Raw genomic sequence first — 25,363 nt, 5'->3', positions numbered from 1 at the left:
AGATTATCTAATCGAGGCCGTCGATTATTGTTCGCGGTCGAGATTGGGGTATCGTCGTCGTGGAGGAGGTGATGGCGGTGGTGGTGGTGGTGATGGTGATGGTTGGTGCTTGAGTGTGGATTGGCAGAAGCTCCAGTCCAGTCAAGCTGAGGCTCAGGCAGCTCCCATTGCGCGCGTCAACTGAGAGCACCTGCTCACAGTAACAGGTGGGTGGGTGGTGGGGTACGTACCTGCCAGAGGTGACGCTCCGCTGTGCGGCCTAGTGGGTGCCTTGTATATTAGGCATCAGTATTACCAACAAGAAACATCACCAATACCGTCTCTACCATAGGCGGTTCCTGGCAATTCAAACTCCTATAATGGCAACACTCTTTGTTTAAATGCTTTTCAATTCATTCATTCACCCCTTCACGGGCGTCTTACTAATCTCCTACCTAATTACCCTATTGAATCCAATCCGCGCCAATGAACCGAACCCAACTTCCAGAGGATATCAAACTCAAGTAAATGAAGCTACCACTTTGGTCTCTGCAGTCAAGACGTCTTGTCCTCTTCGCCCCCCATCCATAAGAGAACACCCTCCATTCTCTAGGTGAATTAACTCTCACCAACCTTCACAATTCAGGAAAACAATATCGAGATTTGTAGTAGTCGCATCATAACACACAAAAAAAAAAAGAACTCAAAGAAACATCACGCGTGTCAAGCAGAGACAAAGACGAGACCACCTTAGCTTAGGGATTTGGCGTCACCTCCCTGCTGGTCCGTCCCTCTCGCTTGCTCAGGAAACTTCGTCGAAGCTGAGTTTTAGGGCTCTCGGGTGCCAGGCTTGGCTCCGCAGGCTGGAAGCTGCTCTTGAGCGTCACGCTTCCGCTGCCCACAGACAGATCCTTGGCCGTCGAGGCACCAGACTCGTCCACAAAGTAAATGTGCTCGCCCAGGTCGTCATCGCTACCAAACAGGTGCTGTCCCTTGGCCTCAATCTTGAACTGAGCGTCCGGTGTGCAGTGGAACTTGAACGTCTCGTCAAATTGCCACTGGCCTGACGATGACTTGAAGTGCTTGGTCTTGCCCACCGTCTTCTCCTTAGGGTTGATCTGCGAGATGATGATGTACAGATCCGAAGCGGGCGGGAATCCAGACGCTCCCACCACAGTGAAGGACGCCGTACCCCCTTGTGCGCCACCAGGAAGTGTGCTGTGGACCGACGACTGTCCAATGCTCTTTGACCGGGAGTGGCCATGGGAGTGGCCATTGCTGGTGGATGGCCGTCCCATTGCAGGCGCGTCAACCTCCTCCACAATGGCAGGCGGCCGTCGAAGACCACCGTTGGGCACTGCACTGCCGTTGGACGCCACAGTTGGGGGCTCTACCACCTCTGGCACCGTCTCCTCCTCAATATCGCCGTTCTCCTTCTTATTGAACAGACCGCGACGGAGGAACGAGGCACCCTTTCCAACACCATGACCGACGGCTCCAGCCACTGCCACGCCGCCCTTGATAGGCGCACCGGCGACGCCAGTCATGATGCGTCCAGGAGCACTCGAGAATGTTCCGCCAAACGTCGATGTGCCTTGTCGGGTTCGTACCACGTAGTCGGGTCGGAACAAGAGTCGGATTCGGACGGTTCCCGACTTGCCATCCAAGATATATCTAGTCTCAGATGGCCTGAAGGGGTCCAGAGACTCCAGGTTGATGTCTGCACCACCCAAGAAGTCGGGCTTGTCTGCAAAGTCGTAATCCCACACCGAGACCTTGAAGTCGGCTGCGGTCCTCGATGGGACGCTGACCTCGAAGAACTCGTTCCAAGTAGGGTTCAGCGTCTTCTTCTGCACCTTGGTCTTGTAGATCTCCTGGCCATTGAGCTCAAACTTGCAGTAAGGATCACTCTTGCCATTGCGATCGGCCGAAGGCAGGTCTGCGCCGTCCAGAATATCCACACGGAGCTTGCCCATGTTGTTGATGCTCTCGCTTGGGTCGAGCTGCATCTTGACGGGGATGTACTTCAAGCTGACCTTGACACTAGCAGGACGGCCATCCTCGCCCTTGAGCTTGAGGGTTGTCGGGTTGTTCTACAATAAGTTAGTCTTATGATGTTACAGAAATAGCTGACGATATGACATACCAGACACTGCTTGAGGGTTTCCAGAGTGTTGCCAGAAAGCGATGCCATGAGATCGTCTTGGTCATCACCCTTCTTTCGAGCCCTGAGAGTGAGGCGTGAAAAGTCCAGCTCGCGAATAAAGCAGTCTCCAATCTCCTCAAACTTGTGTGACTTGCTGCGAGCAGTAGAAGACACGTAGGAAGGATACGCCATGTCGTCCACCAGGACCTCGAGAAGACCGTGGCTCTCTGGCATCTCGGCCTCCATGAGTCTGAAGATGAGCAGACCACTCTCGTACTTGAGCAGTTGTTCCGGGGTGAGTCGGATCTTGGCGGGGCCCTTGGGCTCGTCCACCGAAGGCCTTTGTGTGGTGGAGGGACGTCCGACGGTTGTGGGAGTGGATGGCTCGGCGTCCTTTTCCTTGGGCTTGTCCAGGGTTGCGTTGAACTTGCCGGCATCTGCTGACCTTTGCTGAGTGAGGTCGCCTTCCTCTCCAGATTCCTGCTTCTCCTTCTCTGCCTCTTCCTTTTCCTTCTCTTCCTCTTCCTCCTCTTCAGGGTCGGCGACGTTTAGACAGGGGTAGAATGCAACTGTGTAGTGCAGAGTTCCCTTGGCAATGCCCTTATTATGAAGGCGCAGCCCGTCTTCGCGGGGCTGCTTCTTATCGTTAACCAGGTACTCTCCAGTTTCGTCTTGCGCAACATAGTCGGCAGCAAAGACTTCGATCATTCCCAGACTTCGGTCCTTGCCGACCTTTTCCGTGTCCATCACCTCCAGAGCGAGTCTGTCGCGAGCAGAATGAATGGGGACATAGAGCACCTCATCCCACTCAGGGTTGAGGTCATTTCGGAAAGTGACGGTTCGCGCCTTTTCAATACCGGAGAGCAAAACTCGAGTGTACGGGTCCGACTTGCCAAAGGCCTCGAAGTTGCGGAGATCAGTGGCCTTCTTGAAATGGAATCGCATCACACCAATGGGGGTGACATAGCCGCCAGTGCTGGCCACGCCAGAAATGGCCACCGGCTTCCACTGTGCCATCATCTTGACACGGCCGGTGTGAGCGCCATGTAGGTTGTACCATTCCTTGCCTTGTTCCATGCATTCCAGCATCTCGTCGAGCTTGATCTGATACTTGCCGAGCACTTGGTCTCCAGCAAGATCTCGATCATCCTTGATTGTGACACCGAGCTTGGCCTTCTTGCGATCCGTGATGAGAATTTCCTTCGAGCCGTTGTCCCAGATGGGGTTGTTGGTGCGCTTCAGCTTCTTGGTGTGGTGCACCTCCTTACCGTTCAAGAACATGACTGCATACGGGTTGAGCATTCCCACGAGACTCTTGGTGCCATCCAGATCCTTGGCCTGCTCCACTGTGAAACGGAGAATACCCTGGTTAGACTCGGGTGGAGGCTCATCTTGTCCCTCGGCGTTCTTGATGGTTTCGAGCACAGGGAAGAAGCGGAGATCACAAGAAACCACACCACGAGCCTTGCCGTCAGCAATGACCTCGAGTCGTTCGTTTTCGTACACATTGAGCTCCTCGATGTTCTCAAGGGGGAAAGAGGCGACACCGAGCTCCTTGGACTTGCGGAAATCGTTATGGTCGAAAACCTGGATATCAAGAGAATCGTTGAAAGAGGTGATAATGATGTAGTGGGTCTCGTTCCATCTCGGGTTGGAGTTGTCCTCCACGACCTTGGTTCGGGCGAGCTCCTGGCGTCTGTTCAAGCTGATGGATGCGTAGGGATCGACGGTTCCACCAAAGTTGTCGCTGTTCTTCAGGCCATGAGCACCGTGAAGGGTCACGGCAACAACACCGACAGCCTGATCAACGGGGTTGCCAGCCAACATCTTGGCAACTTCGATGGGAAAGACCTTAGGCGCATACATCATGGGGCCCAGGTTACCATGAATCTGCTCGAGAATGAAACTCTCCAAGCCGGGAATGAAGTTGATATCGAAACCAAAGTTCTCACCACCGAGCGGCTTACAGACGTAATCAATGGTGGGTCGCTCGAGGAAGCACATTTCCACGCGGTCAATGTGGGGGAACGGGATCTGAAGCTTGATCTTGAGGCGCATAATACCGGAGAAAGCCATGTCCTCAACAATGACGTCGAGGCCCTTGCTAATCATGGCCTTGCCGATCCGGATCTCGAGCACAATCTTGGGGTTGACCTTGTTCTTCAGCTGGCGGGAAGTCATATCGTCGGTATCGTTGGGGGTAAAGCTGAACTTCCAGTCCATCATGACAATGTCGTCCTCGGTCTTGGGGTAAGTCTTGACATGCTCCATGCGCGGCGGCTTGGAACCCAGAGTAAAGGTCCTGAGCTTCAAGCTATCCAGGAAGGCGGGAGTGGCAGAACTGAGAACCTGGTCGACAGAGTTGATAATGGTCTGAGCGAGGACGGGCTGGTAGATGGGCCAGAACTTGACCAAGAATGAATTGATCCATTCGAGGGATTCGTTATCGTGATCGAGCTTCTTGAGCGCCAACTCGCGAGTGATGTCGTCGCGGAAGTTGCGTCGCACTCGTCGCAGGGAGGTCCGATAATAGGTGGAGCAAATGGCCATGATGATAATAACCCAAGCAAGACCGCCGCCAAAGACAGCGACAAGCCAGGAGCTGATACAAGCAAAGATTACAAGTCCAGTGTTGTGATACCAGTCTGTGCATGTTAGTCCGCTGCGCTTTAGAATATGTAAGTTATGGAGAACCTACCGCCGTAGAGAGTATCTGGGAGCTTTCCCTCTACCCAGGTTCCATGATCGAGCAAGCTTTCCTGCTCTAGAAGCTCGTCGCTTGGCCATCCAAGTCGCGGAGCCCAACCTGTGCGCGAGTAGGGAGCCTCTTCAGAGGCGGGGTCAACACCATCAGCGAGAGGCTTTCCCTGCTCGTCTCGTGCGACATCCAAGACACCATCCTTGCTGGGCTCTGGGAGGTCCTCGTCAGGGCCGGTGCCATCGTCAACATCGGTGATGATGGCGGCGCCCTTTGGCCGTCTGCTATGCTGCAGTTCGGGTGGGATAGCCTGCGGTACAAGCTTGGTTAGTCGTGGTCGCGGGGCCATGAGAATGAGAGGCGTACAGCTTGGGCCTGAGCTTTCTTCTGCTCAGGGCTCGCATCGGGATCAAAGGTAAAGGCAGCGACACCGGCATTTCGGGACGCCTCAACGATTTCCTTCTGGGCATCGGCGGCGGTAACGGAGTTTTCGGGGTTGGCAGCGGCTTCAACAGCTCCCTGCTGCTTCAGCTCGTTGGCCTCCTTGGCGGTTGACATGACGCCGTTGCAGCGTCGCCGCGACAGCTATCTCTCTACTCGGTGCTTCGAAGATGGTGTGTGTATCGTCGTGTGATCAATTGGGACAATTGAAGCTGTGATGAGCGTCGCGAGGCATCCAGAGGCAGGGCGTCGGTTGTAAACGACGACCGTGGGACCGATTCTCGAGGGATGTGGTGCCAGGTGACGACGGGGGTGGGCGGTTCGGATTAGGTCCTAGCCTTGGCTCGATTCAAGCCAAGTCAAGTCAAGTCGCGGGCTGGCTGAGACGAGGGAGTCGACTCTGCAGCCAAAGGCAGCTCTTGGTCTGTCGGGAGATGAGTTGAAACGGGGTCGAAGGGAAGAATAAGGGAAGGAGAAGGAGAAGAAGAGAAAGAATGCAGGACGACAAAAGGAAACCTGGCGCAGGCAGGGTTGGGTTATCGGAGACGGAGAGAGGGAGAGACAAAAGGTGGAGGAAATCCTGGCACAAGGTCGGTTGGTGCAGGTTGAAGGTGCAGCTGCAGAGAGCAGGTAGGTTGGCTTCTTCCAAGCTCGTGCAGCTCGCTCGGCCGTGCCAGGTCCCTCCCGATCGTCAGGGAGCTGGGGTGTCTCTGGGAGAGTCGCAGTACGGCGCAGGTACCTTGGCGGACAGGCTACTGCAGGCGTCAGCTGGTGTACCCCCGGGTCCCGCAAGCCGAGCTGGTTTGTGGCTGGGGGGGAAATTGGAGCAACGGAGAGTTCTCCAGCTATCATCAGTCCCAGACAGCGGATGACACCAGTGATGATGCAGTGGGTGGAGTGGTGGTGATGGCGGGCCGAGGGCGCGCGCGGCGGCAGGTGGGCGAGTGGGTCAACGCTGCCCGTCTGTGAAATAATTGAGTCTGGCGCCTGAGTTTTCTGCTGTGGTGATTGCGACGCCTGGCATAACATCAGAGTCATTGAGGGAGAAGCATGAATATGATGATGCCGATAATGATAGTATTCGGCATAGAAGCGTCAAGGGGACATCTCGCAGCATTCGCAATTCTCTGTACGTGTTCGTGCAGCTATCCGTGTCACAGAAAGACAACATCCATCTCCACCCCACGGCAAAAGTCGTCGTTGTTTCTTTTCTTACTGACCGACGGACGCTGTTGGCAGCTGGAGGAGCCGACAACCCCAAGAGAGCTGGAGCCGGAGCTGGAGCAAGCGTCGCTTGGCCCCCGAGCTATTGCGTGGATGAGCCCACCAGTAAATTCGGGCTATTTCCCTATATCCAGAAGGAGGAGGGGGAGAAACATGCAACATGCAGAGTCACCTTATCACCCCATCCCAAGAAACCCATTCCCACCCTTCGTAAGCTCCCTGTCCTCCGTCTCCCAACCTGGCCAATCGCTCAGCTGCCCAAGGCTCTGGCCTGTCCCCTGCGGCGCTGAGCAGCACCTACGTAATTGATGGTCCGGGGAGACTCGAACTGGCCTCTCCAGCGTCCACTCTCTGCTGGTAAATGGGCTTGGTTTGGTGGACCCTAGGGTGACATCCCATCCAAGATCTGGCGCCAGGCGAGCAGAGACGTCTTAGTGTGCGCGCCGGCGGCTGGGTCCCTGGGAATCAATCCCTGTTCCTGATGCCTTTGTTTTTCGGGACCTTTCCTGTTTGCTTTTCAGCTGCTTTGCTGTCGCAAACATGGCTGCGCACCGTGCTGTGCTGGTGTCTACCTCCATTCCGTCGCGATGGCTTCCAGCAGAGAGATGCGAGCTGAAACGGTTCCAGACACCACTCCAGACTCAGGGTGACGCCGTCAAATGTCACTGCCCGTGATTGATTCATCTTGTCCAGGGGGGCGTTGCTGTGGCACGGCGTCTAACTGCTGCAATGAGGCCGCCCGCCATGGCTCGCCTTGCCATGCCATCCATGGGCTGCCCTCGGGAGCTATTAGCTGCACTGACCTGTTCTTAATGGCTCGCCTGCTGTTGGACCGTCGGTCAATCCATCTGTGTCAAAGGTGAACCAAGATGCCGTGAATCCCTTGCATTGCAATCTCGCCTGTTGCGACTGTCGCACACTGTGATGTTCTCTCGTCAAGTGTTCTACTGAATAAGTATACAGTGCATCCCTGCAAAAGAGCCTCAGCGCTTCGCACGGCCCTCCGGCCTCCATTTCCGACCTCCATCCCCATTCTCCTCCACCCGCAGATGCACAGCCACTCTCGTCGACCTGAACTTCCGGCATTATTAAACCTTCTTTCTTTGAATCCCCTCTCGAGACCCCTGCACGGACATACAGCCAAGGGGAAAACGGACTCTATATCCGTCCACCAGCTGATAATTGACAAAAAATATCGCAGTGTTCCCTGATCTTGTTTGCTTTTGCCTTGTTTTTGTGTGTCTTGGTCCAATCGCTATAATGTTCCAACACTGCCCGCCAACTTTAGCGCCTCCTCACAGACCAGATAAGGATCTTCATTTCCAAGTTGACGGACCATTGCCCAATCTGTTAAGCGGCGAATAGAGTCGGCTCGAGAGAGCTAAAAGAGACGACGTGTGCTCCATCATGACGATTGTTTGACCTGAAAGGATCCTGTCGAACCCTGCTCTAGAGGTAAATGTACAACAAAGAGTTCAGGTGAACTTATTTCGTCTGAGTTGCAACATGACTTGATTCGACCTCATAGTCGCCTTTCCACCAAATATCGAAACGCTAGCCAAACGAACTGTGGCTTCGGAGATGATATGTCAATGGTTCTTTCCCGTCGCAGCTTGTGAGCCGCCCATCCCGTGACACGTCCTTTGCTTTCCTTTCAAAGGCGCTGGTGATAACTCACCTCACACAAACATGATCTGTCACCCAACCAGGAGAGCTTCGGCCGCCAAAAGCCTCCGTGCTCCAATCGTTGGCTGCATCTCGCCTCTTAGCCTCCAAGAAACGATGTATGGCAGTTTCGACAAGGGAGGATGCAGCGAAACTGGGCGTTTGGTGCTTCCACAGCTCCTGGGCTGAATGCGAGCCCTGGTTCCCTTATTTGATACCGCGAGCTTCCTCTTTGCGGAATGGACGTCTTCTTTGCAGCTTCTACTCCCATCGTCTTCCGGCTTCAATGGAACCCTTCAGCGCTGCTTCATCCGTAGCAGGTCTTATCATAGCTGCAGGCAAGATCTATAGTCTCCTCGACTTCATCTCTTCTGTCAAAAACTCCCCGACGACCGTTAGCGATGCCAAGAACGAAGTCAAACATGCCCAGTTGGCCCTGTGCTCCCTAAAACGATATCTGAACAACCTCGCCTCCCTCAATCCCACGCGAACGGCCATGATCCAGGTTGATGACTTGAGAGTGACCCTAAGTGATGCTATGATGGCATTCTCTGACTTTGAGACTCTTCTCCTCACTCTGGACAGTATTGCGCGGGTGAAAACAGTCATAGTATGGCCCAAGTACGCCAAAGAAATCAAGGAACACATGGCCAAGGTTCAAAGATACAAGACATCCTTAACCTTGATGCTCAATATTCTGCAATGGTATTTGCTAGCGTAAACTATGGAAACGGACGAGACTAATAGCTGGCGACAGCGAGACTCAGTTTGAGGCGTGGCAGTCTCAAAAACGCCTCGAGGCATTGATCGAAGGTGTTATGCAAGAGAACAAAACACTGAGGCATATGATGAATGAATCGCAAGACGCCTTTGATGCTCAGAGCACCTTCACCAAGCGGCAAGAAGATGACCGATCGACAATCTGGGCAAGAGACAACGATGAAGACGACACCGAAACAATCAGGGGGAGCATCAGAGGACGCACCAGAGAAAGTATTGGGAGCGGCAACCAGAACCACGCCTCTGAAAAAGGACATCAGTCCAAGGTGCTGAGACTACCCTTTGAGAGAATCCTCGAGCAGTCATGGGTTTATAAACGAAACCAGCGCAACTCGTGCGACTGCTCATTCATCAGCTCCGCAGAACGGTCCCATACCTGGTCTGTTTTCTCAGGCTTCAGCTTGGCAGATGTATCTATCCTGTCAGTCATCGCCATGCCTCTGACGACCATGGAACTCGCGAATGGGGAACACTATCAAGTTGAAGCTCAGAACGAGGGCTTGACGTGGCCACCCGAGGACTTTGATGAACAAAGTACATTCAACTCACAGCCGAGCTCCGAAACACCCACCCTGCCGAACCTCGGGCCCGAAGATGTGAGATTGACATGGAACATGCTCTCCAAAGAAGAAGAAGAAGAACAAAGGGATTGGATGAGTGAAGCCAGTTTTGAGATGGAGGATGAGGAAACCTCTGAAAGGGCACACACTCCCTTATCCAACTCGGACAGGCTGGACGAACGCGACAAGATAAGAGATTACAAGCTAGGAAGTGGTGTTAAGGACCATGATGACGAATTATGCCAATGCACTGGCTGTCAAGGGGTTAGTTGCTAGCAAACCCACCTGTGCCGTTTCCCAGAATTGCTGACAAACTGCAAACACAGCCGCTTGAGAAGACTGAAGCATTTAGGCTGGGTAAGTTTTCTGTTCACGCTGACTCTCTTGTTTGTTTTAATAGCTTCTAACGATGGACTCAAGGGGACTTTCATTGGCATGAAGCTTGCTTCCGCTGTAGTATGTGCGGCTGCATCATGGAACAAGACGGCAAACTCATGATCCAGGAAGATGGGACTATTACCTGCAATGACTGTTCGCAGTATTGTGCGGATTGTGGTAGCAAGATCAAGGACCTGGCCGTTATCCTTGGGTCTGGCACTGCTGTCTGCCCCTCATGCTTCGTATGTTTCGTCTGCAAGCAGCGAATCAGAGATCTGAAGTACGCCAGAAGCACCCGGGGCAGAGCTTGCATGACTTGTCATGAGGCGATGACAGCGAAGAAAGCTCGGAGGAAGGCCATGCTGCTACCGGCAGTTTAGGAGGCTACACATGCCAAGAAGCTGTTTTGAATGTTGGCATGAGTTGATTACTTCTCCTCTGTTGTAAACCTTCTTGGTTTTTCTTAATTACTAATAAACAATCATAGTAGCAAAGACAGATGGTCTACCAAATATGTCCTTGTGAGCAAAATGTTGTTCTCGGGATCACCGTCTGGCCATATTGTCAACCTTGCCATGATCAATCAACAGGCTGTGAGAGTCAACACCAAATTCAGCAGCAATTGGTAAGCCACCCCAAACTCATGCAACCTCGTACTGCCCAAGTCTGACTTGCAGTGCCGATCGAATGACGTCTATGACAAACGCCCTGTCGCAAGCCTCGTACCGTGGGACCGGGGCCATGACAAGACCAGGGGGTCTGATATAGACAAGGGGGGCTCTCCGTTATTGCACCGGAATGCAACTACGCGCGGCATCTAAACAGGGAAATTTATGATGGAAAAGCAAGAGAGGAGTCGTTCAACATTCGACTGCTGCTACACCGTGGATATAGATTTGAATCCACCACCCACCCATCGTATAGAACCCCGTTCGAACGCTATTCTTGGAAACAAGGTATCCAAACCCAGGATAAAAGAAAGTGCCGAGTGCCCAGAAATGCTTGCTCGTGTCTAGTAATAGTAGTAGTAAAAATAACACGCTGACCGCCAGACAAAATATCAACCTTGACGCCGTCTGATATGCAATCAACCCCCCATCTTCAACCGTAAACCGTAACTCTTGACCAAGCGAACGAAGGCTTGCTTAATAACCAAACCCATCATGCTGGTGTACTGGACAACGCCCGGGGTGCTTGACGAACCATGACGAGATGCAGGCCCGGTGAAATCGACATAAACATTCTAATCGCGCCATGGGAACTCCAACTGTAAACTCTTCCAGGCAGATGGTACACTCGGCGTCGTCGATACAGTCTTTCTCTGTTGCCAGGTAAGTATACATGCCCGTCCGTCGTGGAGCAGGCGGCGCTCCGCCCTCCCCACGGGGTGTGCCATATGTGCTATGGTTCTGGATGCACGACGTAATGTGTGATTCTCGAAGAGCTTCAAAGTTGGGGAGACTCTGTGAGGGCAGCTCGCGATGGCAAATAGGACACTCGTCCTCTTCCGCGATCTGAGGTGTTGGTGGCAGTGCCCTCTGTCTCGAGGATGACTCCCCAAGTGAGCTATATCGATTTGGATATGAAGAAGGTGACGAGGACTGAACGCCCGATAGGAGACGTTCAACAGGGGTCTGATGTGTTCCACTACGTTGTCGATAAGACGGACCAGGAGATGATGAGCCAGACGAAGGAGGAACCTGAAGTTGTTAGCAAGTGTGGACTCGGAGACGTAAACAAGGACCACAAACCATGGTGACACTTCTCATCCTGGGGGAGAGGTATCGATAAGGATCACCACTGGCGCCTGGAGCAAAGACTGCACCGTGCCTATTGGACGGCGGCAGTGTCCCATAGGCGCTGCCGATGCTGCTCCGCGATCTCTGGTGAGCGGATCGCGGCGACAGGGTTGCTTGAGGGCTCGGACTCTGCGGCGGTGCAGTATTGGGGTCTGGAACGCATGGATTGCAAAGCCTCACCCGTTCACCCCCTGACATGTCGTTGACATCGAAATATCCAGCCCCGAGACCATCGATTAGTAGCGATTGGTGCATGGTCGTGTCTGAGCCAGGTGGTCTGACGATGTACTGGTATGGAATGATGATTCTGTGTGGGGAACACGAGTTGCAGACAACTCTTCCACATTTTCTAATATCATGAGTTTCAGATCCCCAAGACATCTCGGGACATATGAGCCTACCTGCAATGGTGTTTGCGTACGAAAAAGCTAAACTGTGTGCGACATATGGGGCAGTACGTGACTTCATTATCGGGCTGCCACCTGGGTCGGGGAGGATCTGAAGATATCGACGGCCGAGAGGATCGAGGGAGTGGCGGCAGAGCATCTTCCAATGGCCTGACAGAGGGCAGAGGAGCATCCATTCTCTCGCGGGATGGGCCTGCCCAAGTACGTCGAAACTCGGAATTGCGTGAGGAGCCGGATGGTCGGTGTGTTGGACTGGGCTGGTCCTCGGCATCGTCCTGGGGAATATCTAGGGTTGCAGGTTGCGCGGGCACTCTGTCTCGAGAACTGCTCCCAGGCTCCTCCACGGGTGTTGGCCTCTGCGTTGTCGTCAAAGCAGCCCCTTGTGCGTCAGAAGTTGTTGAATCTGGGTCGCCTCCTGCGCTTGTGCCAGCGTCCCTTTCCGTGGAAGTGGCCTCCATGTCCGCGTAAGCCTCAGCCGTGGGTACGGGTTGCGCAGCGTTTCTGGTGATGCCGATTTGCGCAAGTTCCGCGTCCGAGAAACGAGAGGCGTGTTCGTTTTGTTGGTCGCGATCGTCAGCGGGGTGCGGTGGTTCGGAGTCGTCGGGGCTGTTGATAGACTCCTGGTGCACCGATCCGGTATCTGATAGGCTTCGTTCGACGGTGTGAGATGGGCAGTCGAAGTAGCGCGAGCACTCCTGGTCGTAGAAGCGAGAAGTTCGCCACGGGCAGCCCTCGGACTGGTCTGATCCAATGTTATCACTGTCGAAGGAGGAGCCTGAGCTCTCAGAGTCGCTCGACACGAGGGCGTCGTAGTCTCTGGCAGTTTCAGTCGCCAAATAGCCAGAAGCACCCGAGGGGCTAGCCATGGTAGCACATCCGGGCCGGGCTCAGCGATGGAGGATGGGGAGAAAGCTGAGGCGGGATGTGAAGCCCTCCTCTCTAGCGCGACATGTGTATGTATCGATCGAGGTGGGAGCCTTGACTCGTCGGTCGGGGGCTCGAGGGAATCGTATTGTTATAGGTTTCAGAGAAAGCTTGCGATGGAAGAAAAAGTTTGAGGCTGAACAAGGTTGCGAGATGCAGGAGAGGATGATTTGACCTGAGACTGAATGTGCGATTAGCAAATGGTTGGCCGAGCCCGATCTCGCATGGTGCATAATAACAGGCGGACGTAGGTATCAAGATTGGGGCTGAAACCTTGGGGGTTCGCGCGTACGTACCTGGATGAAACGGCGGCCAGAGGAGGAAAGGAGAAGGAAAAGATGACCAAAATGAGATGCAGAGTCAAGCCGTAGTCGATGACAAGAAGAACAGAATCGTCGGGTCGAGTCAAATCCTGGCATCCATGGAGTCAGTCCCTGCCTGAGGGGCAAGTTCAGTGGAGGAGGAGGAGAGGCGGTCCTGGCCGGGACAGCCCAGTAGAGATCAGTCCAGTTCGCCCACGCGACCCTTGCATCACCAAGCTCGGGCGAACTGGGGGCGTCAGTACCTGCTACTACAGGGCCAGTGGGGGAGCGCCTAACTAGACGCGGCTGGCGGATCAGCCACGTTTGTTAGGACTGATCCATCCTATGGAAATAGGCACCCACAGGGCACGCGCCAGGTCCGGCTTATCAGGTTGACAGGGACTTTGATCTGGACCCTTCCATTTCTAGGACCGTCACCTCCATTCAGACCTCGTCTGTCTGTCATTGACACTTTTATTACACCAATTTCCCGCTCTCTATAACCTCCTTCTCCTTTCGATCCTTCTTCCCGGACACTATTTCTTCGAAGGCGGTAGCTTGCCTTCCATCGCGCCGAGCTCCTCCTCCAACGTGACCCCTTTCACAACCAACGGCTTGCTCTCCTGGAGCATAAACACCATCCGTGCCCACTCGTTGCCGCTAGGATTTATCCATTGGTGAATCGTCCCGCGCTGGATCGCAACATCTCCGCGTCTCATATGGCGGGTCTCGCCCGAGTCTAGTAGCAGCTCCATCTCACCCTCGAGCACAATGCCGTAGTCGATGCTCACCGTCCGGTGCATGGCCGACTTGCCCGGTGGGAAGTCGACGAATCGAAGGACAGTACCTCCTGGGACGGCGAGTCCTGGAGGCTGGGCCAAGTATTGCTCGTAGACGCCAATGTCCTTGTCGTCCTGGAGATCGACGGGGTGCTCGTTGGTGACATAGCCTAGGAAGAAGTCGTGAGTCCCGACGTTGGTTCTGACGAGCGCATCGGGGAGGCAGGTTTCGAAGATCACCTTGCCAGCTTGGTTGTGGCCGGTGATGAATCGGTTTGGGACGGGAAGTTGGTTGCCAGCCATGGTGAATGTTAATTTGAGTGTCAACTGTGAGGATGACCAAGTTGAGGAGTGCAAGAGTCGAGTTGAACTGAGTCAACTCGTATTGATGTGGGAGATGGATCTTCATATGAGACCTTCTCGGCACTCGCCTCTTCGATCAACACCATACGGTCATCTACATTCCGTCTTCCCTCCAGATATCCCTCCGATAGGTCGTATATCTCAGTTCTTGTGAAACCCGGCCTCAACTTGGCCTTGGCAGTGGGACTTGACACCTGGATTCAGATCACAGCATATATCGTGTCCAGTAACACGGCTGTATATGGCCAGCTCACTGTGCATATGTTCCGTCCTTGCATTTAATCATCCCGATGGACCCAGCAGATGCGTCTCTAACGCAGCTCATATGAACCCCAACACATGCAACGTCTTCTAGATTCTGCTATACTTCCTCTTGTCAGGAACACCAGTTCCACTCACCACCTCGGCAGATACAATGCCATACATGGCCATATCCGCTAGGCTAGCTGCAACATGATGAAGCGTCGGAAGTGATTCCCAGCTGTGACCCTGCAGTTTGACGGACCCTTTCTTGATCCGCCATCTCTGGGTCACCCTGCAAGATGCATCCCCAATGCTCCCCTTGATGGCGCATGTCTCACCTGGCTCCTCAGGGACCCCGATTTTCGGCCTCAGGTGATGTGATAGGAGAACGCGGCCCGATACATCATCTCCCGCGGTTTCTGCAGCTCGAGGATCCTCCTCGAGATCCTCCAAGATCAAATCTGTGAAATTCACGCCCCTCCACGATGCCTTCATCTGATAGGTCTGCGGGCTTGAGGTAACCTCGATGTCGCAGAAGAGGGCAGGCATACCTTGTTCCTCCCTTGTAGAAATAACCATGTCAGCCGAATCCTCCAGAAGTACAGGCACAAAGCTGCCTTGAACGGTTGAGCCGTCGTCCCTCTTGTACTGAACGCCATGGAGGTAAAGGCCAAACCGGCTGTAGTCTGCGCCCCCTAGACACGGCACATTCTTCCGGGTGGTAATGGCGAGGCTCACTTCGCAGAGTGTGTCATCGGCCACAAAAGTGTACGACTCGGTCGGGAGTAGAGACTCGAGATACGTCCGTGACGACTTGAACCTCACGGCAGCGGTTGTGAAAGTCTGCCGGGAGTCACTTGAGTCGTGGCTGCGTAACTCATAAGACGGCCCGAAAGAAACCGGCATTCTCCACCTGGCACCTGGCGTACTCTTCCAAAGATGCCGCTTGAAAACGATGTTCGCGTGGTGGTAGGCGTCGTGGGCGAAGTTAAAGCTCCCGAATATCGCAGCTTGCATCCTGTAAGCCAACATGACCTCGCGCTTCGAGAATGGTACACTTGCGGTCGACTTGGGGCTTTCCATCTTTCCAGTCCGAGCCCGCTTTCCGGGAATCACTCTGTATCTTATGAGCTCTGTCGTAGCGGATCTTCTCGTACATCTTTAGGCGTTCTGGCACGTCTGCTGGACAAGTGCCGTAAGGCAACACGACCATAATAGTAGCTGCGTCTTCTATGGCCTGGTTTGCCCCTTGTCCCTGATCTTGACAGCGGTTAGTAACATAAGGACGATAAATATGCCGGCCACATACAAGGCGTGAATGGGTGGGCAGCATCTCCAAGCAAAGCCATCCTTTCATTCACCCAGGCTGGGGGCTTCTCCATGTCCAGCAATTGCCACACTTTGAGTTCCTTGGGGTCCATCTTCCGAAATAGTCGAAGGAGAACTGGATCGAAACTCTTGAACACCTCGAGGACCTGCTCGAGTGAGCCAGTCTTGTCCCAACCTACGCCAACGTTAGCGCCCGCTCCTGACATACGTCAAAGGAATCGCAGACCATCACCCGCCATTGAATGAGACTCTTCTTCGGGGTGTATACAGACGAAGTTAAGAGTCTTATTCGAATTGCAAGGATACAGAACAACTCGTCTATCATTAGCGAACCACATGTACGCAGCGTCTCGAGCCTCTACAAGAGGTTGTGTTTCTGGGTCCTCGTCTGCCAACGATCTCGGGATTAGGAATCGGAATGCTCCCTTCCCTGAGCTGATGACCCCGGGCATCGAGTCACAGATGAATCGTCGACTTCTGGACTAGAGGTTTACATTAAATAGAGTCAAACCAGGCAACCACAGGAATACACTTACATGAACACCATCCGCCCCTATTATGACATCTGCCTCGATGATAGTGCCATCTACTAGGGTGATTTTACCCCTCTCTGGTGAAACATGGACAACTTCTGATGATGTGTGCAGGATAGCTGGCAAACCTCGCCCATCTTCTCCAGTCGCGGCCCTCTTCAATCGCTCATGTAGCGCAACCCTGTGAACTAGATGCCAAGGATGCTCCCAGCGAAGATTAGGCGTCGCCAGGTTCTCGTCCAGTATGAGTTCGCCATTGTAGTGAAACTCGAATCGGCGGTTTAGGAGAGTGCCACCAAACTCCTCGGCAAAGATGCCCCATCGCCGTAGGATCCCATTCCCGTTGGGGGTGAGATGGATACCGGCACCCAGCTCGACGGCGAAGCTTGATTTTTCGTAAAGCTGATACGGGTTCATACACGTTCGGCAACTCATTGAGAAAGGACTACTCACATCGACTTGGTGGCCTTGACGTCGGAGTCCAATAGCAGCACTGAGACCACCGATGCCTGCGCCTATTATGGCAACCCTGAGTGGACCACGGTGACAAGCTGGAGCTGAGTTGTCTTCGGTGAAGAGTAAGTGATCCAGGATCCCATTCTGCGTGGTCATGATTCAAATGATGTATGTGTGTGTTTTAACTTGCGAATGTAAAGGGAACTAGAGACCAGAACCTTGATACCCAGCCGGCCCAGGGGGGTGAACGAGAAGAAGGAGAGGCATTTATTTATGAATAATTATAACGGAAACATCCAGTGCATCGATTTCTTCTAATTGGCACACATGCCTGATGCGCTGCTCCCACATTACCTTGTACTTCGGAGCACCGGGACCCGAGAATATTGGCTGCACAGACGACTCTCACGCCTCCCGAGGCAATTGGTGTATCTTGACTTGCGAGGCAACATGCCATCCTCGCTACAGCATGCATTTCCCTGCAGTTCGCGTAGGAAGGCATTCTTATTGGGTTGCGGTAAGCCATTCAACAATACAGACTGCTACAGACGCCATGAGACGCAACTAATCTATTGGAAACACCACACCTGGCCATACTGGTGGATGGAACCACCTCCACGGCCAAAAGAATATGCGACTCAATGATTGTATTTGAAAAGATATGGAAAAGTTTGGTTGCCTAATTGTCCGAGGTCGGGATAACCTTGGTGCTTATCGGCCGAATGTGCTCCGGCACCGGCTCCGATCTCCAACCAGATCCCCGCTTCCCCGCTCCGGGCCCGCCCCCGCCGGATCCCGGGCAGCGGAGGACATCACAACCTCTGCCAAGACAGGATGAGGGGAAACTTATCAATTTCACAGCGAAACTGAATCTCAGTGACATATACTATATCATTAGAATCCGTAAATCATGTCGTCGCCTCCCTCGCCCGTTGCGCTCATTACTGGCGGCACCGCCGGTCTCGGCGCCGCTACAGCTCGCCTCCTGGCCAAGGATGGCATGCGTGTCGCCGTCAATTATCACTCTGATTCCACCCGCGCCGCCAGCTTCGTGCAAGAGCTACACGCCCTCTCGCCGTTACCTCATGACGAGAACAACTTCTTGTCTTTCCGTGCTGACCTGGGAGTCCGGGCGGACTTGGTAAAACTGGTGGATGAGGTCGTGAGCGCAATGGGACGATTGGATGCCGTTTTCTCCAATGGAGGCTGGACCAAGATCAGGGATATAACTAACTTGGATGATAATGTCAACGAAGAGGACTGGGACCGATGCTTCAACATGAACGTCAAGTCTCACCTGTTCCTCATGCATGCTGCGAAAGAGCATCTGGACAAGACAGAAGGCGTCTTCATTACCACGGCATCTTTCGCTGGCGTGAAAGTGAGCGGAAGCTCTCTGGTGAGTTCAAATCTCAACCCAATAGCGCAAAGACATGAGGCTGACGTGGCCAGGCATACGCCGTGACTAAGGCAGCGCAAATTCACCTCGCCAAGGGTCTGGCACTGGCCGCGAGCCCGAGGATTCGGGTGAATAGCGTGTCGCCTGGACTCATGCTAACGGTAAGGCACAATTTCCCGCGGCGAATTGATTCTGTGCTAATTGGCCTAGGATTGGGGCCTTAGCTTTTCTGAAGAGAAGATAAAGGAGATGACAGATCGGACGAAACTTGGGCGTCTGGTGACGGTTGATGATGTTGCTCAGCAGGTTCTCTGCTTTATCAAGTCTAAGACGGTCACGGGAGTCAATGCGGTGCTTGATGCTGGCATGTCACTTTGAATATCTATTTAGCTAGAATTATACGAGGCATACCATGTTAGACGTGATTACCCCTGGCATTCATCTTTTCGCACAACTTCAACGGCCTATTCTCCCACCTCACGGTCGCCATACCAATGGATATAGGACACAAGTGGCCAGTCCCAAGTTGCATACCGTATTCTTTTGCCCCATATATACAAAGGTACCCACAAGATGAGGATGGCGGCTGCGATTCCGGCCATCGTGCCGTAGGCGATTTGGTATCCGGAGTTGTTGATCCAGGGGTTGGTATAAAACGACAGGAGGAAGCCGAATAGAGCTGTGACTGGTTAGCTTCAAACCAACCTCAAATTGGGGAAAGGGGGGACTCACCTTTGAAGCCCAGCACAGCAAGACTGACTTCACCAGCAACCGGTCTGTAGGCGTCAATCACATAGACCAAGCATACGCACGACGCTTGCGTGACAGAAAAGTTTAGGAGGCCTAGACCAATGGTGGGGACAATCCAGTGAAGTTGATGATGGATCCCAACTCCATACAGGGTCAAAGAAAGCGGTGTGGTAACCAAGGACAACGCCATGACAGGGAGTCGCATCTCGGGCTCTCGAATACCACCATTTCTCTTGGTAAAATAATCTGCCACCAAATCTCCAAGGTGACCGCCAGCAGGGATACCAACCAGGGATCCGATGATGGCGGCTATGAAGCAGAGGCCGACCTGGTATGAGTCAAAATCGTAGGTTCCTTCAAACGCCGTGTCCACATTGGACGAGACAGCAACTAGAAAACCAATGGTGACTGCCTGAATGAGGGCAGCCCAAAGCACAGGGGGAAGTATAATGAGGCCAAAGGGTCGAAGGAACATCTTTAGCAAAGACTCATTGGTCAATGATCTGTGAGATATGCCAAGTATTGTCCCCCCTTGCTTCTTCTGTTCGGATACGCTCGCAGGCCTGCCTGCGTTTGTCGGATCCAAGCCGAAGCAGTCTTTCTTTTCGAATTCGACGCCAGTAATTGACCCGTCGCTTTGATCGTACTGGCGGTTGTAGGCCGTCTCTGGGAAGGAGAAGAAGATGAGTACCAAGACGAAACCCACGAGAGCACAGCCAACTTGATAGATGGTTCTCCACTCGTAATCGATAGTGATGAGGCCTGAAACGACCATGCCCAAGGCGACACCGACGGATAGGGCGCAGTTGTAGAAGGACATGATTGCCCCCCGCTCGTGCAGGAAGAAAATGTCGGCAATCGTAATAGGGGCAATCGTTTCTGCAGCACCGGCTCCAAAGCCCATGAGTATCCGACCAGCAAGAAAGCCCCCATAAGACTTCACAAAGATCAGGGCCACGGCCACGGCGAAGTAGACGGAGTAGCTGGCAAGATAGACGGTTCTTCGGCCATACTTGTTCGCGATGGGGACCCAGAAGAAGCATCCGACACCGAGTAGGAGACTAGTGGTAGTGAAGAAGTAGGCGATCTTGGGGATAGCGGAGCTTGTTAGAGTGTCGTTGACGGCCGCGTCAGGAAAGAAGCTCAGGGCAGTTTGGACGATGGCGATGGAAGGTCCAGCGGCGAGGAAGTTGGACATCGTCATGGCCAAACAGACCAGGCCAGCAGTGTAGTACTTCCGCCATGGCGACCTAAGGGAGGACTGATGAGTATCGAATGTCTCTGACGCAGACAGAGAAGAGAACAGGATGTCAGTACCAGTTCAGGGGATCCTTCGGGTCCGAAGACGGGGTGGGGATGAAAATCAGAGCATTTGTCTCTTGGTTGCGTATGCGGACGTTTCCCAGCGCGTGTCGGCGAGTTGCTCGGGCACCGGTGTCGGCGGAGGCGTCAAGAGCGACGGCCCGGTCGTCACGAGTCGGAGCCATTGGAGACATTGGTCGTTACATCGATAAGGTTTAATGGATCATGATGGCTGGTAGTGATGAGGTCAAATATGCATCTTGATGGGAATAGAAGCAGAAGAGTTTTACCGTGCCCCAGGAACTCAGCATCTCGAAGCCGCGTTGCCAAGAAGGTGTGAATAGCACTAAGGCCCCGGCACCGAAAATGGCAGGGGGGTGCTTGCGGAGGTTAGCGGGTGGCGTCTCTGATCGAGAATAGCACGAACTGCGAGGCGCAGGTGGTGATGGTTATGTTGATGGTGACGATAATCGCCCCTGGGCTGAGCATCTCAACTGCCGTCCCCTGAGAGCAATGCTGCGCAAAGACGATTACTGCATCAACGTTCAAAATAGCATCGTGATAGGGCGCAGAATGGACATGACCATGTCTGAAATTGGCCCCCCAGGTGACGCGGACAATAAGGTATTTGGCTCCGTGATGGCGGATCTTGATTGGTGTTAGTGAGGTGGGATGGCGTTGGCTTGAAGTCGCCAACGCCGTGACCGGGGCAGAGAAAAGCTGTACTCAGACAAGAGAAGCACCCTATCCTGTCGAGCATCAAGTCGAGTCTTGGCACGGCTGAACGGCCTGAGTAGACGCGCCGGTCCTGTTTCAGACGATACTGAATCTGATAAAGACTTCAGGGAGAAGGGCTTGCTCAACGTACGCAACTCAAGGGCGCGTAATGGTTTCATCAACGGGGTCAAGTCCATGGGTGATGGATGGGGCCAGGTACGTACGCACACAAGCACGCAGCACACCTAAGCGCAGCGCAGGGTCGATTCTTTGACGCTATCCCCATCACAAACCCCGGCCACTTGTGGACGGAGCTTACGACGACATCGGACGTCGCCCCAAATCGCGGCGTCTTGAGCGGGCTGCTAATGTCAGGTCCCCAACTCCTGCTCCCCGGTACCACGCAATTGATCGCGGTCTTGTCTGTGAGGCGAAATCATGCATGCAGTGATTTGATTTTTAGTCGATGATTATGTCGGGTATTGCCGTCGTCTGACCTTGGGTTGTTTGTTTCCTCTGCTACTATTTTTTTTTTCCTCCCTCTCGTTCTTTCCCTCCTTTCTCTTGTCGCATTCTCTGCCTCGGTCGTTCCTACCCTTGCTTATATCCATCAACCCCCAAGAGGCTTCCCTTATCCGGACTGCCGTTCCCACTTCACCCCAGCCCTACCACTCGTTCTCCTACACTTACACTTAACCTTACTGCTTCGCCTCGTATTCATCTCTCTATATCCCGCTTGGCCCTATTAAAGGCCCCTCCCCGTATAGATTTACCGCTGCCAGCCGATGCCGACGCTATAACCCCCCGTCAATTGGACACTCAAGTCCGCCCTGGACTGACTGACTGCGCCATGTCTGGTCCCTCGCTCTCGAGCCTCTCCCACATTCTCGATCCTCCACGTCCGAACCCCGATCCCACTTCCGGTCCGAACACTGCTTCGGCTCCGGTTCTTTTTGCCTCGTCTCAGCCGTATCCGCCTCCGCCTGGTCCTGCTGTTGCGCTTGGTGCGAGGCCCTTCAACCCCACTGCCATCGGACAACCCTCGTCTGCGCCCACCACCACGCCTCCTAATCCCGCTTCAGCCACGCCTAGTTCTGCTGTGAACAGAGCGCACACGGGGCCATCTCTCTACGCCTGCGGTGACTGTGGGCGCCGTTACTCGAGACCTGAGCATCTTCAGCGTCATGTCCAGACGCATACTCTTGGCCGTCGCTTCGCCTGCGGCGTCTGCGGCAAGACGTTTGCGCGCGCGGATCTGAAGAAGCGGCACGAGACAAATCACGAGAATGACTCGTCCAAGAAGAGACGCCGTGCCACAACCTCTCCGAGCGCTGGTCGTGTAACCCACGCTTGCAAAGCATGCGCTTCTGCCCGTGTCAAATGTCAGGAAGAGAAGCCTTGCCAGAGATGCGTTCGTCGGGGGTTGACGTGCGTTTCTGCCGAGGCTGGCTCAGCCGCTGCCATGCATTTGATGCATTTATCTGCCAACGGGCATTCTAACACGCCCTACGGCGATGAACGCGACAATACGAGCTTCTCTGCCGATTATCCAATGGCTGGTATGCCCGATTCAACGCTGCAGGTTCACCACTCTGTTGAAAGAACCTCTCCACTTGAACAGACTCCTCCATTGAATTCGGACTCTGGCCAACTATCTACCCCAGATACAGTTGGAGATCACGCCATCCCAGATGGCTTGGCACCCAAACTCGAGCCTGGCGCAGGGGGACCAGTGGCCGTGGACCGCCTTCCCTTTTGCGACTTCCTCCGAGATGTGTTGTACGAACAACAACAGTTTGACCACTCTGCCAAAATGGCTGAGAACCAAGGGCTTGCTGTCTTGAACTTTTGCGATGATAGCAACCTCGAGCTCTCAGACATGGATTTTGGTCTGCTGGATCACTGGAATACCGATGGCATGACTGACACCTTGCCGGTCCAACAGGAGACCCCTGAAACGGACAACTCTGTCGATATTGCACAGATGCGTCAGAGTTTGGTCAATGCTTGGGACGTGTCTCCCTGGAGATGGGACCCCGTGGCCAACGACAACGCCTATGGCGAGCAGGCAAATCTACCCGTCCCAAATAGAGACGTTGCTAGTATACAAGCCCAGGCGGCCAAGAAGGGACTGCAAAAAGTGGTAGACCAAAAACTGGATCTGTCAGCCCGTGACCGAGTCTTGGCTGTGGTCTTGAGTGCCTGTCGACCAGACTCCATGTCGAATCGCATATCCTCATCGTTTCCTTCGGCAGATGTCATGGATACAATGGTCCACATCTTTCTCAACTCCCACACTAATCAAGTATCGGAATGGATACACTTTCCGACCTTCAAGCTGAACGAACAAGAGCCGGAATGGATAGCTGGCGCAGCAGTCGGTGGTGCTGTGTTGGCGCCAGTTTCGACCCTACGCAAGTTCGGATATGCTCTGCAAGAGTCCGTCCGTAAGTAGAATTCTCTTTATGGTACTGCAAAGATATGCTAACGATCTTGCTTAGGTCTCGTTATGCCTAACCGAGTATGTGCCCAGAATTACGGCCCTTGAAACTGGTTTTCGTTTTGTCCAGCAGCTGACTGTTGTAGTTCGAGATGAACAATGAGACAATATTGAACATAGGTCTTATTCAAGCTATCATTCTTGGCCAGGACGCCGGTCTCTGGAGTGGGAATCGACGAAAGATGGAGATTGCCGAATGTCACGTTAATATTCCGGTCACGGTATGACCTAGTGCCGAGCGCTTCTAATTGAGCACTATGCTGACGCAGTACAGATGATGCGATATCGTGGCAAGCTTCAGAGATCCTCCTACCCTTTGATTTCGGTCGACCCTGCAGATGAAGGTGCCATTCTAGAGCAGAAATGGAGGAGCTGGATCGAGATGGAGAAGTGGAAACGGTAAATACAAGCCTTGAGTCCCATGGCGAGGTGCTAACCTACCCCAACAGACTTGTCTTTCACTGCTTCCTCCGAGATAGCCAGCAGTCCATGACAGCTTTGACAAACCCTGTCATGTCGTATGCTGAGCTTACACTTCCTCTACCGGCTGCCAAGGAGCTTTGGTATGCCAAAACGGCAAAGGAATGGAAGGGCCTCTACCTCGAGCGAGAGGCGGGACAGACTAAGAGGGCGCCATCAGTAGGCGATCTTCTTTATGACGTGAACCTCCTTCCCACGAACCGCCACCGGGTGGACGTGCAGTTCTCGACAGCAATCTATCTTCACGCATTCTGGGCCCTGATTCTGGAGTTCAGATGTCTGAGCTCGGCTTGCCGAACGCGAACCTACACGACAAGCGCCATCGGAGGCTACGGCTCTCTGCTTGGCTCGCGACACCAGCAGCTAGTCCAGGATCTTCAGGCCTTTCAGTCAACGACAGCCACCTGGCCTGAGATTTCTGCACAGGAGCGGCTGGTGCTCAACCAGCTCATGATGAACCTGCACGTGTCGCTAGATGACCTTCAGCTCTTCGCGGGCAAGGAGGGAGAGGATCAGGCACGGCGAGTCTATCCCGTGCTACAGAAGTGGACTGAGTCTACCGACTCCCGCGCAGCTGTGAGTTGCGCCGGCCAGGTTTTGCGATTTGCGAAACTATTCCCAGCTGGTCACTTGAAGAACTTTTATGCAGTAGGGGTCCATCACGCGGCGCTCGCCCTGTGGACTTATGGTGTGGTGACCCGGGCTAGTCGTCGACAAAATGCGACCTTGCCGCTGGAAAAGGTCTACCTCGACGACCCAGAGTCGATAGTGATGCAGAGATTCATCACGCTTGGGCAGGGCCGGCCTATCATCCGTGGGCCCAGCGGACGCGAGGGAGCATCCGAGGCAGCGATCGAGGATCCAAAGACAAGTATGGAAGCAGCATACGAGGTGCTAAAGACCAACTTTTCAAATGGACAAAGCACAGCTCCGGCCATTGTCGAGAACCTGTGCGTGTTGATAAGGCAGCTTGGAAACGCTGCGTGGGCGGTCGGATTGGGATAATGGAAGCGATCTATGTCAAGGTTGGTTGGTTGGTTGGTTGGTTGGATAATGGGAAACGTGCGAGATACCCCGGGATTTACGTTAATTGATGTCTGCATTTACAGGCCAGTTGCATTTAACAAGAGACAGACATGATATTGTCATTGATTGCCATGTGGACGGATGCGCATTATACAGACGACACATGATGCTCCACGTGGGCGG

The 25,363-nt window shown here is 53.7% G+C and overlaps 8 protein-coding genes across 8 annotated transcripts; 3 read left to right on the top strand and 5 right to left on the bottom strand.

Annotated features, from left to right (window-relative positions):
• Positions 1 to 734: 734 nt before the first annotated feature.
• Positions 735 to 5,381, bottom strand: NCS54_00565100 (Hypothetical protein; the record flags this gene model as incomplete). The annotated part of the gene is made up of 4 exons (XM_053151146.1): positions 735 to 2,072; positions 2,126 to 4,770; positions 4,824 to 5,133; positions 5,190 to 5,381. The coding sequence occupies 4 exons, from the start codon at positions 5,379 to 5,381 to the stop codon at positions 735 to 737; spliced, it is 4,485 nt and encodes a 1,494-aa protein (XP_053007121.1).
• A 2,893-nt stretch (positions 5,382 to 8,274) lies between these two features.
• Positions 8,275 to 10,251, top strand: NCS54_00565000 (LIM zinc-binding domain-containing protein; the record flags this gene model as incomplete). Its single annotated transcript, XM_053151145.1, has 4 exons — positions 8,275 to 8,858; positions 8,911 to 9,757; positions 9,820 to 9,850; positions 9,914 to 10,251. 4 exons carry the CDS (start codon positions 8,275 to 8,277, stop codon positions 10,249 to 10,251), a joined length of 1,800 nt encoding a protein of 599 aa, XP_053007120.1.
• A 765-nt stretch (positions 10,252 to 11,016) lies between these two features.
• On the bottom strand, positions 11,017 to 12,943 carry NCS54_00564900 (Hypothetical protein; the record flags this gene model as incomplete). The annotated part of the gene is made up of 3 exons (XM_053151144.1): positions 11,017 to 11,571; positions 11,623 to 12,019; positions 12,072 to 12,943. The coding sequence occupies 3 exons, from the start codon at positions 12,941 to 12,943 to the stop codon at positions 11,017 to 11,019; spliced, it is 1,824 nt and encodes a 607-aa protein (XP_053007119.1).
• An 896-nt stretch (positions 12,944 to 13,839) lies between these two features.
• Positions 13,840 to 14,385, bottom strand: NCS54_00564800 (Cupin-2 domain-containing protein; the record flags this gene model as incomplete). The annotated part of the gene is made up of 1 exon (XM_053151143.1): positions 13,840 to 14,385. One exon carries the CDS (start codon positions 14,383 to 14,385, stop codon positions 13,840 to 13,842), a length of 546 nt encoding a protein of 181 aa, XP_053007118.1.
• Positions 14,386 to 14,796: 411 nt separating this feature from the next.
• On the bottom strand, positions 14,797 to 17,162 carry NCS54_00564700 (FAD-binding-3 domain-containing protein; the record flags this gene model as incomplete). Its single annotated transcript, XM_053151142.1, has 6 exons — positions 14,797 to 15,805; positions 15,846 to 15,948; positions 15,998 to 16,192; positions 16,244 to 16,499; positions 16,554 to 16,952; positions 17,004 to 17,162. The coding sequence occupies 6 exons, from the start codon at positions 17,160 to 17,162 to the stop codon at positions 14,797 to 14,799; spliced, it is 2,121 nt and encodes a 706-aa protein (XP_053007117.1).
• Positions 17,163 to 17,916: 754 nt separating this feature from the next.
• On the top strand, positions 17,917 to 18,783 carry NCS54_00564600 (Hypothetical protein; the record flags this gene model as incomplete). Its single annotated transcript, XM_053151141.1, has 3 exons — positions 17,917 to 18,405; positions 18,459 to 18,566; positions 18,616 to 18,783. 3 exons carry the CDS (start codon positions 17,917 to 17,919, stop codon positions 18,781 to 18,783), a joined length of 765 nt encoding a protein of 254 aa, XP_053007116.1.
• An 86-nt stretch (positions 18,784 to 18,869) lies between these two features.
• NCS54_00564500 (MFS domain-containing protein) lies at positions 18,870 to 20,651 on the bottom strand (the record flags this gene model as incomplete). The annotated part of the gene is made up of 3 exons (XM_053151140.1): positions 18,870 to 19,084; positions 19,138 to 20,405; positions 20,473 to 20,651. 3 exons carry the CDS (start codon positions 20,649 to 20,651, stop codon positions 18,870 to 18,872), a joined length of 1,662 nt encoding a protein of 553 aa, XP_053007115.1.
• Positions 20,652 to 22,024: 1,373 nt separating this feature from the next.
• NCS54_00564400 (Hypothetical protein) lies at positions 22,025 to 25,159 on the top strand (the record flags this gene model as incomplete). The annotated part of the gene is made up of 5 exons (XM_053151139.1): positions 22,025 to 23,621; positions 23,676 to 23,695; positions 23,761 to 23,895; positions 23,949 to 24,073; positions 24,124 to 25,159. 5 exons carry the CDS (start codon positions 22,025 to 22,027, stop codon positions 25,157 to 25,159), a joined length of 2,913 nt encoding a protein of 970 aa, XP_053007114.1.
• Positions 25,160 to 25,363: the final 204 nt, after the last annotated feature.

Source organism: Fusarium falciforme, chromosome 4, assembly GCF_026873545.1.
Source record: "Fusarium falciforme chromosome 4, complete sequence".
Taxonomy (NCBI): Eukaryota; Fungi; Ascomycota; class Sordariomycetes; order Hypocreales; family Nectriaceae; genus Fusarium; species Fusarium falciforme.
This window is presented reverse-complemented; position numbering and strand designations above follow the sequence as displayed.